We start from the raw sequence: 16,845 nt of genomic DNA, 5'->3' as shown, positions 1-16,845 counted from the left end.
CTTACAAGCTTAGCAGTAGCCTTCATTCTATGTCTGTGCCTGCTTATTAGGGCTTTCACACACACCCCAAGCGGCATTATTACAAAGTCAGCTTAATTGCCCCCAACAATCTGGGTCCTCATTTTACCTACCTCGGAAGGATGGAAGGCTGAGTCAACCTTGAGCCTGGTGGGATGCAAATATGGCAAAAGTATGCTTACATATCAACATTAGCTACTGAAAGTAATTAAACTGTGAATGCAATAAATTAAAACATTTCATAAGTATCTAATGACTTTACCATAATATGTGCTTGCAGTCATGGACACAATCCAGAAAGATAAAGAAATGCATATAAGTATACTCAAAATGATGATGTTTGTTATCATTTTGAAGTAATCTTTATTGAAATCATTCCAGGAATAAAACAGCATTGAAAATCCAGAACTGATTACCTGTGCACAGAAGAAAGCAGAAAATGTTTTGTTTAGATAAATAAAATATATCAAAAATCATGCAAAGTCAGAAAGAATGAACTATATTTTCATGGAGGGACTGTTACCTTCGTGGAGATAAAAGAAAATATCTGTGTGCAAATCTGCCCAGTTAAAATATAATATCTTCAAGTCTTTAATGGGGCAACCATTCGGACATGTGTCAGGCATAGTCTTAAAAGTATAATGCAGAGGGGTTTTTTGAGTATCTGGGTTTTTAAAAATTTTTAAACTGTTTTCATAACAGTGATCAGACTTTCTTTTATTGTGGCCCTGTAAATTCTCTTCTTCTTTTTCTTTGTCTATCAATAGCTAGATTATATTATTTATGTCCTGAAAATAAAAGATTTATTGAAACAAATTTTACAATTGAAGAACCAGTTTTTTGCTGCTGGAAAAAATGATTTTGTATACATGAAGGCCTACATTTTTGCTATAAATATTTTCAGATGCCAAGAAAGTTAAACATTGTCACTTCCTTTTCTTTCCCCTATCTGTCTTTTCCATTTGTCTGTTTGCCTTTGCCTATTCAAGATACCTGATAACCCTACACTACTTAAAGCTACACTGGGAGATGAAGTCTGGAGTGACATGCTATAAACTGTTGTCACTGTATTCTTTATAAAAAAAACTTGGGCAAACAAAAGAGAGTCAAAAGTTAGTCATCTTCTATCCTTTCTGCCTTTAACCTATGGGTTTTAATAACCCACTACCAATTCAATGCAAAAGTCAAAGTAAAATTCTAAGCAAAATAGATATCCCGAATGTATACAAGTCATTGGCTACTTTCAATATATTTTAATATTGGAAATAGTCATACTTCATATTCATATCCCTTGAAAAACTTCCAGTATGTACGGACAGGACAGGACAAAGTACACTTTGGCAGCACAGAAATCAGAACAGTCTAGTCTAGGGAAAACCCTCAACAACGTAAACTACGACGAATGTTACATTGCCACCATCTTCTTCGAGGCATTCTGCAAAACGGTGGAGTGTTAAAATCATTGCGATGAATTTGCTGTATGTATATATACAGGCCCCTGTGTTTAAAAATACATCCGCCCACGCTACTCTTCACTTCTGGCTTCTTATTTAATTTCAATCATTTATATAGTAGTAGTAGTAATAGTAGTAGTAGTAGTAGTAGTAATAATAATAATAATAATAATAATAATAATAATAATAATAATAATAATAATAATAATTTGGAAGGGACCTTGGAGGTCATCTAGTCCAACCCCCTGCTCAGGCAGGAAACCTTATACCATTTCAGGCAAATGGCTGTCCAGTCTCTTCTTAAAAACCTCCAGTGTTGGAGCATTCACCACCTCCGGAGGCAGGTTGTTCCACTGGTTAATTGTTCTAACTGTCAGGAAGTTTCTCCTTAGTTCTAGGTTGCTTCTCTCCATCATTGCTCCTTTTCCTGCTTTCAGGTGCATTGGAGAATAGCTTGACTCCCTCTCCTTTGTGGCAGCCCCTGAGATATTGGAACACTGCTATCATGTCACCCCTCACCCTTCTCTTCGTTAAACTACACATACCCAATTCCAGCAACCGTTCCCTATATGTTTTAGCCTCCAGCCCCTTAATCATCTTTGTTGCTCTTCTCTGTACCCTTTCTAGAGTCTCGACATCTTTTTTTTACATCGTGGTGACCAAAACTGGATGCCAATGCTGTTGGGCTCGATGTCCAAGATGTTTAGTACACAGCAGGGGTAGGCAACCTCGGCTCTTTTATGATTCACGGACTTCAACTCCCAGAATTCCTGAGCCAGCTATGCTGGCTCAGGAATTCTGGGAGTTGAAGTCCATGAGTCATAAAAGAGCCGAGGTTGCCTACCCCTGGTACACAGTAAAGAGCAAACGGAGCTCCTTACGAGTAAGGACGGGTATGGGGAAGCAGGAGCAGCTCGCCTAACAGGCGCCGAGAGCCTGCCGAGCTTGCATCTCAGCTTCCTGACACACCTCAGGGCCAGTGGGGCCTCGCCTGGCTTCAGCCGACCTTCTTGGGGAGGCAGATACTGTTCCATCCTCTTCCCAGCGAGCCTCGGATCAAATCAGCAAGACGGCAAGGAAGCCCCATCAGCGCCGAACCCCGCTGCAACGCTAAGCAACCCTCACTCGAGACCACTCCTCCGAGTTAATCTTGAGCAGGGTCGCGTTTGTCCTTCCGGGGAATAATGAGCGAGTAGAGGTACAAATGCTTTTGAACGGCAGCTTGCCCTCCGATCTGCTGCTGCTGCTGCTGCTGCAAAACGCGAAGCTTCTAGTTTAAACTTCAGTGAGAACATTTTTTAGTCAAGACCAGTTATAATTTAGTAACTTCCGAGCAACATGGATAGGGCTGCGTTATAATAATAATGAAAAAAAGAAGCATCTCCACCAAAAGCGTGCAACGAATCTGTAGGTTCAAACGAGAGGTTATTTGAAGTAACGTCGGATTTTGCAAGGCAGGGAATCCTTGATTGATGCCTTGATTAGGACGACACAAACTATTGCATTTGGGCGGTTTCCCCATGAATCGCCACAATTATAATTGTTTCTTAATCTGTAATGTTACTGATAGTTGAAGAAAGTATCACAGCCAGGCTTTCCAATTTGTGATAATGGATACTGGAATAAATACAGTATCAAATCAAGCGTGAACTGAGCGTAGACTATTTATCATTCTACTTCATTCCTATCTCTAGCTGTCTAACTCTAACGCGCATGCGTTTTCGTGGGTGGGTTAAAGTTGAGCTTTAGAACTTTATTTTTCATCAGGAAAAATTAAGACCACTGCGGGCGCTTTTTAGAATGCTTCCTTTCTCGTCAAAACCACTTTTTCCTTTTTATGCGCTCCATTGCTTCCGCTGGCTCAGGAATTCTGGGAGTTGAAGTCCACGAGTCATAAAACAGCCAAGGTTGCCTATCCCTGAAATTCTTAGCTTTTCCTACCACTGCTATACACAACTGAAGCTCAGTCGCCCCATCAGCAATTTTCAGTACTTAAAAAGTTTTCTGTCCTTCCGTAAGTAACTAAATCAAATCCCTTAAGTAGAAAAGGAATTTAGTTCTATCAGTTTCATTTTAAAATGCATAAACAGTGCTCAATGAGACTTTTTTCTAAGCAAAGTTCACATTTTATCTGAATTCCCCCTTCATCATAAATAGAAACTATAAATGGTGAATCTTAAATATTTGAAGTGGTTAGACCTGTGAACATTAGATGCCTTTCTTTGTTTAAAGCACAATGACAAATTCACGGGTGATAATTCAACATTCATCTGGGAATGACTTAAATGATTCTCTGAGTGAGTGTGTGAATGTGTATTTCACTTTAGTTTTAGCAATAACTGTACCCATCATTTTACTGCACAATTTCTTCCAGCATAATATTTTGGAAGCAGAGAAAGCCTTTGACAATTTAAATGGGTCTGTATGTTTAAAGCCCTGGAAAATAAACTTCAGGGAGAAAATTATTCAAGGAGCTAAAGTGATTTGTACTTCCAAGCAAAGATCATTATTAATGGAGTTTTAACTGAAGTATGTGAAATTCAAAAGGGTATGAGACAAGAGTCTCCTTTAACTACGGTACTTTGTTGTTTATCTTGGTACTGGAAGTTTTGAATAGGAATATTAGATGAGAAAATAACAGCCATAGATATTAAAAAGGAAGTTTATAAATTGAGACCATTTGATGTTGACTTATATTTCTGCAAGATCCAAAAACTGAAATCAAATACTTGATAAGAAACTAAATGTTGAGAGTATGGATTTTCAGGATTATGAAATATTGACAAAAAAAGTCAGGTTTCAAGGTGAAGAAAAGGGTTACATATCTTTTGACAAGTACAAATTCTAAATTGTTTCAAATTTGAACCTGTGTGGAATGATATAAAAAAACTTATGAAGATGGAATAACTTGCAATTTTCTTTATCAGGTAGAATCTTTGTAATTAAGATAAATGTTTTACCAAAGATGTTATTTTTTATTTCAGAATTTACTGATACTTATAACTGATACTCCATTTAATCAATGGCAAATGGATATTTCCAAATGTAATATATGGCAAGAAAAAAACACCAAAATAAAGATATAAACTTTGTCCTAAAGAAAAAGTTTTGGGTTCACCAGATTTGAAATTGTATTGTGATGCCTGTTTGGTCTGGATAAAAGAGTGGGCGACTTGAAAACAATAGACCATTTGAATTAGAGGGCCATGAACTAAGATTTGGATGGCACACCTACCTATGGTATGACAAGCTTAAAATAAATGTTGGTTTTAACAAACACTGCCATCCTAAGGGTTTGGAACAAATATACAATAATCTCTGCAAAAGTACCTCTCTTCAGGTGTCACCTCAGAAAGCCTCTTTTAGAAAAGAAATGACAGCGAGACCAGACTAGTGGACCTACGGTTAAATAATACTTTTTAATCAAGGTTAACCTACCCTTAAATCTAAAGAAGAACTGGAATCAGAAGAATGTATCTGTCACTGGTTTACATATTTACAATTGAAAGGAGGTTTAAATTAGATAAAATTATGGATTTGACTTTGTAAAAAATGAATTGGAAATTGTACTGTGAAAGCATTATTGCAAGATTTATAAACTACTTTTGAAATTGAATTTGGAGACTGAATGTGTAAAAGCATTGCATGGTCCAGTGGGCAAAGAATTTTGTGTATAAAGCTTAAACAGTGGAAAAACACGTGGACAAAAATGTATATTAAATTATAGCTTAAAAGAAATGTTTTATGAAATGATGTACTGTTGGTATTTAATACTGGATAAACTCAAAAATATATAAAAACTTATGTTTTTTCAATATTTTATTAATTTTTTATAGACATAAATCCTTAATATTTTAGCAACAATATATTGTCTGGGTTCCAATGTTTAGTTTACGAATACATGTTTACTTTATGAATACATGTTAAACTTCTTGACCAAAATCTTTTGGCTTTAGGGCATGTCCACCAAAGATGATAGTATGTACCTGGTTTTTATCTACATTTCCAACAATTACTAGATGTATTTTTAAACATTTTTGCTAACCTAACAGTTGTTAAGGGACATCTGTAGAACTTTTTAATAGGTTTTCTTTGTAAGTCACCACCTTTGCCTGCAAAGATGAAGTAAGGGAAGCTAAGGCTCAAAATGAACTAAGGCTTGCGACCAAAGTCAAAATGAACTAAGGCTTGCGACCAAAGTCAAAAATAACAAAAAAAGCTTCTTTCAACATATAAGAAACAAGAAAAAAGTTAAGGAAATGATTGGTCCATTAGTGGGGGAAAGTGGCAAGAAGGTGACAAGCAGCAGGGAGAAAGCAGAACTATTTAACTCGTTTTTTGCATCTGTCTTTACACAAAGGGAAAAAACAGTCCAACCTACCAAAACCAGTGCCATAAAAAACAGAATAGAAACGCAAGTTAAGATAGGCAAGAAAATGGTAAGTGAGCACCTGTCCAGCCTAGACGAGTTCAAATCACCAGGACCAGATGGATTACACCCCAAGGTTCTCAAGGAACTGGCAGACGTGATCTCCGAACCACTGAACTATATTTTTCAAAGATCCTGGAGCACTGGGGAACTACCAGAGGACTGGAAGAGAGCTGATGTAGTTCCCATCTTCAAAAAAGGGAAAAAAATAGATCCAGGAAACTACAGACCTATCAGCCTGACCTCAATACTTGGGAAGATTCTGGAAAAGATAATCAAACAACAAATCAGCGAACACCTTGATGCGAACAAAGTTATCACTAAAAGCTACCATGGGTTTGTCAAAAACAGATCGTGCCAGACAAACCTTATTGCATTCTTTGACCAGGTGACAAAACTAGTGGATCAGAGGAATGCTGTAGATATAATTTACTTGGACTTCAGTAAGGCATTTGATAAAGTAGATCACAACCTACTACTTGTTAAGATAGAAAAATGTGGGTTAGACAGCATCACCACCAGATGGATTCGTAGCTGGCTGACAGGCCATACTCAGCGTGTGGTCCTCAATGGAACTGCATCTACATGGAAGGAAGTGTGTAGTGGGGTGCCCCAGGGCTCTGTTCTTGGCCCAGTGCTCCTCAACATCTTCATCAACGATTTGGATGAGGGGATAGATGGGGAACTCATCAAATTTGCAGACGACACCAAGCTGGCAGGAATAGCCAATACTCCAGAAGATAGGCTTAAGTTACAGGAGGATCTGGACAAACTCGAACACTGGGCACTATCTAACAAAAGGAAATTCAATTGTGAAAAAAGTAAAGTTCTACATTTAGGCAGGAAAAATCAAATGCACAGGTATAGTATAGGTGGTACCTTGCTCAATAGTAGTAACTGTGAGAGAGATCTCGGAGTCCTAGTGGACAGTCACTTCAATATGAGCCAGCAGTGTGCTGCAGCTGCCAAAAAAGCCAACACAGTGCTAGGCTGCATTAACACAGGGATAGAATAAAGATCACATGAAGTACTAATACCACTTTACAATGCCTTGGTAAGGCCACACCTGGAATACTGCATCCAGTTTTGGTCACCACGATGTAAAAAAGATGTTGACACTCTAGAAAGAGTACAGAGAAGAGCAACAAAGATGATTGGGGGAAAAGGAGGCTAAAACATATAGGGAACGGTTGCTGGAATTGGGTATGTGTAGTTTAATGAAGAGAAGAGTGAGGGGTGACATGATAGCAGTGTTCCAATATCTCAGGGGCTGCCACAAAGAAGAGGGAGTCAGGCTATTCTCCAAAGCACCTGAAAGCAGGACAAGAAGCAATGGATGGAAACTAGTCAAGGAGACAAGCAACCTAGAACTAAGGAGAAACTTCCTGACAGTTAGAACAACTAACCAGTGGAACAACCTGCCTCCAGAAGTGGTGAATGCTCCAACACTGGAAGTTTTTAAGAAGAGACTGGACAGCCATTTTTCTGAAATGGTATAGGGTTTCCTGCCTTAGCAGGGGGTTGGACTAGATGACCTCCAAGGTCCCTTCCAACTTATTATTATTATTTTAGAATTTGTTCCCAAAGTGTTTGCCAGTTTTCTAGCTCTATGTTATTCCCAAAGTTCTTTGCCCATATTATCATTGTTTCTTTAACTTGTTCCTCTTCCATCTTTAAATTTAACATATACGTATAGAGTTTCTTAATCAATTTTTCATCTGATGCCAAATATATATATTCAAATTCTATCTGTTCTTATAAAATCCAGATATTTTAACATCTTTTTCATATCTTGTTTAAATTTGCAAATGTGGCCACCATGACAGATCAGTGCCCTGTTCTTTCAGTTCTTGTCTGGGTTTTAGTTTCCCTTCAGTATTCAAAATGTCTTTATAGGTCACAATTTTCTCATAGTTAATTACGTTTGGGTGAACAAACGCTTCCATTGTTGAAAGCCATCCAGGTATTTTCATGTAGATTTTAGCTTTTACTTTTTCCCATTCTAGAAGACGTACGTTTCTTATGTAGTGGTTTTGAAAGTATCTATGTATTTTATTCTTCCCATACCATAAGAAGGCATGCCATCCAAGTTGTAGGTCATGCCCCTGTAGGTATAGTAATCTTTTATCTCTTAAGAGTTATCAATTATTTTAACCAAGTTAATACAGATGCTTGATAATAAAGCCCAAGGTGGCAGGCCAAATCTTACATTTTCTTTTGCTTCTTGTAGCATTTTCAATCTAATTCTAGCTTCTTTGCCTTGCCAAATAAATTTCAAAATCAGTGTATTTAATTCATCAAAAAAGTGTTTCCCCAGTTTTATGGGTATTGTTTGAAATAAAAAGAGTAGTTTTGGTAAAATATTCATCGTCACCATTGCTATTCTCCCTAGCATTGAAAGTTGTAGATTTTTCCATTTTTCCAGGTCTGACTGGAAAACTTTAACCTTTTCATTTGTTTTAATAATTTTACGTAGTTGTCTTTTTTATTGTTGCACATTACTGTTAAATATATCCCCAGGTATTTGATTTTCTTAACTATTTGAAGGTCTGTTTTTTCTGACAATTGATTTTTTTTGCTTATCTGTAAGATTTTTAGTTAGCATTTTGGTCTTTCCTCTATTTATTTTCAGTCCTACCACCTCTCCAAATTCTTTTATCGTTTTCATAAGCTTGAGGCTTTATTGTTTTAACATAGGTTTGCACTTAACCTTTTCATTGTTCAAAATTAGATACATTTATAACAACTATTCATAAAGTAAGAATTTAAGGCTATAATTCTGGTCAATTTACTCAAGGAGCTGAAATCTGAGATTAAAACTATCAATATGGCTGAAAATATTTTTGTCAGTGCTAACAATAACAATCAAATCATTCCAGAAGGCCTGAAACAGAACCTTAATTTAAAACCTAAAGAGCACAGAATAAACTGGACATTATGATTAATCCATCATCTTTCTACTTCTTCCTTCCTATTTATTCTGACAAAGTCATGATCTTTCCTGTTAGAAGTGAAAGATTACTTCAGTAAAAAAAAGTGTGTGTTGGCTCTCTTAATGAAGATTATATTGGCTTGGTTATATTTTTTAAAAGTATACAGATACTGATATTTCACTTACTGCAATCCTTTTTTTATTATATAAAAATATCCATAGGAATATTGCTATGAGCTATTCCTCACCATAAAATCTATTCATCTTTGAGCTGGCAAAAAATTCATATTGGCATATACTGTGTGCTTTCATTGTTGATATCTACTTTGCCAGAGTAACAACACAGGCAAGTTAGGATCTGTGGCTATCTCAGTTATCTTTCTACCACGTGTCATCCTGATGGGGGAAAGCAACCACCAATCTCTTTTCATAACGTGGGAGATTGCAGGATGGGGTGAACTTAGATGGATGATTAAAACACAGGTTTAACTAACTTGTCTGGTTCAAGTAATATGCTCAGGCATAAAAGGATGTGGGGTAAAGCAGTTAGGAACTCTCCCAGTGATCTTTGCAATCTCTCCTTTGTACCTGTAACCTGTTGGTCAGGCTATTTCTGAACAGCAATTGTGATGCTGTACACCTGTGCTCAGTAAATTACAGATCTCCAGACAATTAATGTTTCATTCTGTTCTTGGTTATGGGTGACAGAAGATAGAACCAGCACTTTTTCAGAACATTAAACCCATGTTTAAAGACTAGCCTACTATTTTTTCAGAAGAAACCCATAACTATGCTTATAGGTTTTTATTCAGTTACAGTGGTGATGAATGCAGAGTTGGGAGGCTTGAAAAAACAGTTTAGGGTTAGATCATCATGAAGAAAATCTATGTGGTTCCTAGGGATCAAAAAATGACTTGATGGGACATAATCAATCAACTGGTCTTCACAAGAACTAAGGAAAGGACCACTTGAAATTAGTCAGAAAGATGCTCTTGTGGCCTGCTCTCTCCTGCAAAGCCAAAATGGGATTTCATTTTAAAGGTGGCACTCCTGCAGACAGGAAGATGGATTTCCCTCTACCCTCTCCATACCCCTTCTTGTAAATGGACAACTATAGGATTGTATTATAATTTTTTGTTAAAAGACATTATACTTTGTTTTTAATTTTCAAGAGGGTTTTTACAAACACTGGTGCTTAAGAATTTGGCTTCTTTGTCAACTACAGTTGGTGGTATAGCAAAGTAAACAATTATTTAGAAATCATTAATGTTCCACTTATCACTCAGATTAATATATTGCTCCATGTCCTCTGGTAAACCATTATTACTTATATCTGAATACACCTCAATTATGCCAATGCAAAACACCCTGGAACTGGTTTCCCTAGCACATTCCATCCCAAACTATCAATAGCATGTTAGCTGTCTTGTAAATCCAGGACAGTGTGGTTAATGTTTCAGTTCAGTGAATCATTTATTCTATACATAAACATCTCCTGATTAGATTTGTCTTTGTTACAGTCATATCATTAGCTTACAAACATGTTTAGTTTTTTAAGCATACCATTAAAGTTCCATGGAATCTGTGTTTCCTGGTGATTTGGATGATTTGAATTAGGGTGATAAATGGGATTGGAATTTCAATTGCTAAGCAATATGGTCATAAAGCACAATGCAACTGTATCACTTAGTGACAGCAAGCCTGGCAGTCCCTGTTGCCATTGTTAAGTGAGAATCTTACATGACCACGATATAGGAAGAGGTGTTAAAATCATGTCCCAGGAAAGCAGACTGGCAGTTGAGAGCTACAAGCAGGTTGGCGCTATGGAGACCAGTCAGGTGGGTGTTACATGTGAATGCTATGGAGGGTGGGCACTTCCATCGAAGGTAATTTTGGAGCTGGGTAGCCTTCTATATCTAAAATAATAGTGATCATGATGAAAGCTGTGAACTTTTAAAATGGTTAATTATGTGCCAATAGTGGTACTCTTTCCAGATATGAAGATCTACGTAGAAAACAGGAGCGTGAAAGATTAAGATCTGGTTGTAAATAAAAATGCTATAGGTATACAGTAAAGCAAAAATAATGTGCAGGAGTTACATTATGATGAAAATTCCAGTGATAATTTTTATATTAGTATAAAAGTATAAACTGAAAGTAGAATGATGCATTACCAAAGCGGCTCTAGGAACTTAATTCTAAGCAATAACAAAGCTACTGTATATTGGGTGAACTCAATGTTTAGCATTCATACAATGTTCAGTCATGGTTATTTTTGTACTACTGACATGCTGGATTGGATTGTTTAAGCATTATTGTTATTATAGTTAGTTGAACAGTTAGCCAGATATTTAAGCTGGATGGTGCTTTTATCCAACCATCAAGTTCTTCCTAAGTACCTGAGAAAGGCAGATACTGATGTTTGGTGGTGTTAAAGGTATCATTGCAGGATGTGAGCTGTTCCAAATAAAGCTGCTTTTGCAGTTGACTGATGGGGATTTTGTCAATGCTGTTGGTGTTCAAGTAGTACTCCAGAGGTTTTGGGATTGCACCCGAGGCCCCTATTACTGTTAGTACTATTTTTTGCTTCCTTTTGCCACAGCCATTCTACTTACAGTATATTTCCAAGTCTTTGTATTTGTTACTCTTCTCCAGTTCTTTCTCCTCTATTCTACTGTCTCCAGGTACTGTAACATCCACTATCCAGACAACTTTGACTTCGTTAACTATTGTTAAGTCTGGGGTATTATGTGACAGTTGGTTCTCCATTTGAGTTCTAAAGTCCCAGAACTTCTTCACTTTCTATTACTTTGTCTACTTTATATTTTCAACAGTTCTTGTTTGCAGGCAAATGGTATTTTTTCCAAATCTTCCAAGGCATCATTATTGCTATTTTGTCATGCTATTGCTTGTAGTGAGTCTGTGCGATCTTGCATCAGCTAACCAGGTAGTCCACTGTTCTTTAGCTTCTTTGCAGAAATTACATATGTTGTCTTCTCAATTCTGCATTTATATGCATTGGTTCTCAAGGGTTGCTTATGTGCAGCCAGAATTAACCCCTCTGTCTCTTTTTTCAGTTTTCTTGCTATTATCATTGTCAGGTCTTGTTGGTATCTACTTTGCCTGCTAGGTTTTTTTTTTAATGTAGTGGTCATGTAATACTTTGCCTTGCTATCTCTCTTTTCTATTCTTCATTTGATCTTTCTTGTAGGCCAGTTTAGTCTCTTGGGTATTCAAGAAACCTGTCTCTGGGCGCAAAGAGAAAATATCTGCTGTGAGCTCTGTGTAGGTGGCAGGAAGGGCATCCGGCCAGTAAACACTCGCCTCCATTCAGTCGCCCCAACTCCACATTGGTGGAAGGGATTTCAGGGTCATTGAAAGGGGAAAAAAATAGCTATTTCTTTGGCACAAGCTTCAATGCAGACAACCTTTTTCTGCTATTTTGGTGCTGTTCTAGATACATTGATTCAATTCTTTTTTAGTTAAGAGAGGTTTTTTTTTCCTTTTTAGGTAAAGACAAAAAAAGAGGGAGCCTGGTTTGGGAATGAAAACAATTCAATAGCTATGCTGGCTTCCTCTACTGCTGAGTCCCCACTGTTTACCTCTAAGATCTGTTACTTCTGGCAAGGCATCAAATTCTTTGCCCCTATGTAGACCTTTGCAGTTCTTTCAATTCTGCTTCTGTGAATACTTATTATTATAAATCGATGTTAATCGGCTAACCTCTGTTATTTTAGATTCTGAATGTTCTCTCCACATTTGGAGCATTCTTTTCAGATATCCTCTTCTTGTTGGACTTGAAATAACATTATTATTTCTTTGTTTTCAATCTTTGTATATTTGTGATGAACAAACACCTTTTCTTCCAATAGTTTTGCAGCTGCTGGCCCCAGATGCTCAGCTAACAGTCCTAAGTCCTAAGACATGGGAGTATCGGGAGTCTCCCGATACTCCCATGTCACACCTCTGCTCCGTGAGCTGCATTGGTTGCCAGTTGTCTTCCGGGTGAGATTCAAGGTACTAGTAATGGTGTTTAAAGCCCTACATGGCAGGGGTCCGGAGTACCTTAGGGAACACCTGCTGCCGGCATCAACTTCCCTTCGCCCTGTGCGTTCCCACAGAGAGGGCCTCCTCAGGTGCCACCGATCAGAGAATGTTGATTGGTGGCCCCCAGGGGGAGATCTTTCTCTGTGGGCGCCCCGGAGCTATGGAATCAGTTACCGGTTGAGCTCCGGACGGCGCCCGATCTTCGCTCCTTCCGCTGCGATCTAAAGACATTCTTATTTGAACAAGCCGGCTGGCCTGATGGGGGATTGGTGGGGTCTTTTATTGTTATTTTAATATTTGTATTTACCGTTTTTAGTGGGCATATATTTAATTCTTTTTTAACTTTTGTAACTTTGTATTTTTTATTCTTGCCCTGTTCACCGCCCTGAGTCCTTTGGGAGAAGGGCGGTATATAAATAAATTATTATTATTATTATTATTATTATTATTATTATTATTATTATTATTATTATTATTATTATTATTATTATTATTATTATTATTATTATAAGTCCTGTAACTCATTTTTCAGCATTTGTCCAGGAATTCCAACACACAACACAGTCTTTGTTGACTCAGGTAATGAATGATCTGGAATAGGTTTTTATAAATTACATTTCACCATGTTGTTTATGGGAGAGGCACTCTTCATCTGGCTCAGATGAGACCTTTCCAATATGGTTGAGCCCCTGGCATGGCTCTTATCTTTCTCAGAGCACACAAGCCCCATAACTACATCAAGACAGTATATATACACAGACACAAATGTAATGCAGTGTAATGTTATGTAATGTAATATTATGATTTGTCTCACACTTGAGTCCTTTATTATTATAATTTTCATCTCCCTTTTTAAAAATATTTTTGGTCAACTCAAGGCAGCAAACATTCCTAATACTTCTGCCTATTTATTGGGATGTCCTCAAATTAATCCCAGATTTGACCTGAAAAACTCAGTTCTTGAATATCAAAAGTAGTCATACTTTTTTCTTGAAAGTGTTAAATTTCTGATAGCAGTCACTGTTGTTTGGCAATTATCCCATTACTATTGACTCAACAGTTGCTTTACGTAATTTTTTTTTTCTTACTGTCTTGACTCCTCTTTCTGATCACATGTTGGGTTGCCTATTTTAAGCTTACATATATCAACATTATCACAGAACTTCATAATTCTTCCTGAACTTTTTGCCTCCTCTGGCCAGACACATTAACATGTGTATTACTGTTACAGGCTTTGTTGAAACCTGTCAATAAGAAAACTAAATTTGTAATAAATGCTGGCCCAAGATTTATATTTTAAAAAAAACATAACATTCCCCTAAACCAAACACTTTTTAAATAGTACAATACCCTAAATTAAAACCAGGAGACCAATAAAGAAAATATCTTGTACAGATTAATACAGTAACTAATACCCAAGTATGCAAAACCTTGGCTCTACTTGAAGATGGGAAGAGAATATTTAAGATTCCATTTCCAACAATAAAATATTTTGAGAGTACACAGGAGAAACAGGACTACAACCCAAGACTCAAAGAACACATAACGTAAAAGATTGAATAATTAATCTAAAAAGCTGGTCAAAATATGCACAGTTGATAAACAATAGCAGTTTAAAGCCTATTCCTAACCAAAATATATGAATGCCTGATGCAAAGCTTACCTTCTAAAGAGTCTCAGCAATAATCAAGCTGCTGTTGATCAGCAAGTACCAGATGCAATGCAAACCAGAAAAGAACCTAGGTAGTTGTTCCTGTTACTTGTTTTCCCTAGGAAGTTAGTCGATTATGTTCTCTTGCATCACTAGTACTGACAGTTTAATAAAAGTTTTGGGCAGTATCTTAGACCACTTTTCTACAATTGCATATATTCATGTTGCAAGCTACTATTTCTATCACTAGCTTCAGCATCACAGTTGACCTCCAGTTCTGTTTTCATTTATTTCTTTTCCATTCTGTTTCTCATAATCATGTTGGTTAATTGGTAAGCATTTTGACTATACACCTATAACATGAGAAATATAGCACACATCAAATGTAAAAAAGGAACATATGGAATATTGTGTGAAATAAATGTTGCTAATAATTAATAAAAAATAAAATAAAAATCTCTATCCAATTGGCAGTAAGCCTTGCTGATTTCAATAGAGCTTCTGAAGGGAGATGTATAGAAATCCAATATTTGAAATAAAATTCCTTGGATAAAATTGTCTTAAGTGTAATGAGACTGTTGTACAAATACCTATACATTCAGGACTCTCAGCTATACATTTCAATGCCAGCATATTAACTGCACTAGTTGTATTAAGAAAACATGCCTCATTTGAGCTAGAAAATTTTGTAGAATTTTCTCACAGTGGTACAGGTAGAAAGAAAAATCTAAAAGATAGATTGAAATAGAAGAAATAAATATGTAAAATATCAGAACTGATATTACTTACCTATTATTGAGAATCTTCTACAGCTTTGAAATCCAAGAACGATGGAATGCAAGTGAAATATGTATCTCACAATCACCACCGGGAATCCTGGGAAAATGTTAAACGTGTCATTGTAAGTTGTCAATAACAATAATTTCTAATACAATAGAAAAAATGATCTGGGTTTCCTTTTCGCCCACTCTAAATTCGTTTCATTCACGTTCTTTCATTTATGTGGAAGAATTTAGGCTCTCTCTCATGACTCACTTACTTAAAAGACAAAACAGCACTGGAAGAAGAAAGAGGGTGTGCCCTAATATGTAGGCTTCACATCAAAGTAATATCTATAATTTATTCCATCATTCTGCTCTTGCGAAATTGGAGATCCACCCAGCATATTTTATTGGCACAGAAACAGAATTCTGGACTATCCACTGTCATCATTTTTTCATGTCTGTGTAACCCAATTCTGTACATTTTCTGGAGGATCTATCATACCAGACATTCCGTACTCTGAATGTTTTTTTCAAAAGTAAGTCACACAAAATTCAGGTGCAGTGGTAATTTATCGTATCACATAGGTTTTATTATTGCGTCTAAATGCATAGAATTAGAGATATACATCATTGAGTAATACATAATTGCTGTTTTTCTTCAGCCACATGGCTGAGCAAATGTGATATATCTTAATGTATTCAAATGTCAATTTATAATTAGCATTTAAAAAACAAAAGAAACCCATTTCAAAAAAGACAGTTTTCATTTACAAAATCATTCAAAACAAGGACTGGAAACCTATGGCATTCCAAATGCTGTTTGATCTCAATTTCTATATGGCCAGCTAATTTCTATATGGCCAGCTAATGGACATCCAATGATATTGAGAGGGCCTGTTTTCCCTGATTTAAGGCACTTCCACTGCAAACAGTAACTAGGGCATAATTTGAAACATAAAATTTATTACACTACTCTAAGCATTTTTAAAATTTTGAGAAAATTATTCAATTTTAGAAAAATTGAAATAAAATTATTCATGAAATTCAGCACAAAACTAGAATCCATTAATCTAGATATATTGTAATCTAATATAGATGAAAATCCATAAGATTTATGAGAAGTTGAGTTCTAAGAACTGTTACTGGTTTATTTCTATAGCTCAGACATGTCAAACTCATGACGTCACATTACGTCATGCAATGTATCAGGAAAGTTTTGCCATTGCCAGCAATGGGGTGGGCGCGGCTTCCAGATGACATGTCCAACCTGCGGGCTGGCAGTTTGATACCCCTGCTATAGGTGAATAGAGACAAGGGAAATGTCAAGGTTCTGACTAATGAAACCAAATAAGTCAGAACTCTGAGGCTTGACATTTCCTCAAAGCACATGTTTATTTGATACATAATATTGGCACAGTCAAAAGTAAAACCAACTCTAAAATTCCAAACTGGTGCCTTTCCTGGCTTCACCTTGGCTTCAGTTCAGGAGCCTTGGGTTTCTTGTAGCACTCAAGCTCAATGTCTAGGGTCACTTCCATCCAGTACTCACA

General features: G+C 36.6%; 1 protein-coding gene across 4 annotated transcripts in view; it reads right to left on the bottom strand.

Moving 5' to 3' along the window:
- Positions 1-14,594, bottom strand: part of TMEM19 (transmembrane protein 19) — a 38,756-nt gene extending 24,162 nt beyond the window's left edge. The window contains exons 1-2 of one of the 4 annotated variants that reach the window (XM_083365949.1): positions 14,544-14,594; positions 281-434 (exon numbers count right to left, since the gene is read on the bottom strand). In XM_083365949.1, the coding sequence (XP_083222075.1) occupies positions 281-413 (133 nt within the window). In that variant the 5' untranslated portion in view covers positions 414-434; positions 14,544-14,594. Of the gene's footprint in view, positions 1-280; positions 435-2,441; positions 2,739-14,543 lie in introns of those variants that run through there. The other 3 variants (XM_083365947.1, XM_083365948.1, XM_083365950.1) reach the window with 3 other exon arrangements.
- Positions 14,595-16,845: the final 2,251 nt, after the last annotated feature.

This window comes from Vipera ursinii (genome assembly GCF_947247035.1).
Source record: "Vipera ursinii genome assembly, chromosome: 6".
NCBI classification, from domain to species: domain Eukaryota; kingdom Metazoa; phylum Chordata; class Lepidosauria; order Squamata; family Viperidae; genus Vipera; species Vipera ursinii.
The sequence above is the reverse complement of the archived record's forward strand: the minus strand, read 5'-3'. Positions and strand labels throughout refer to the sequence as shown.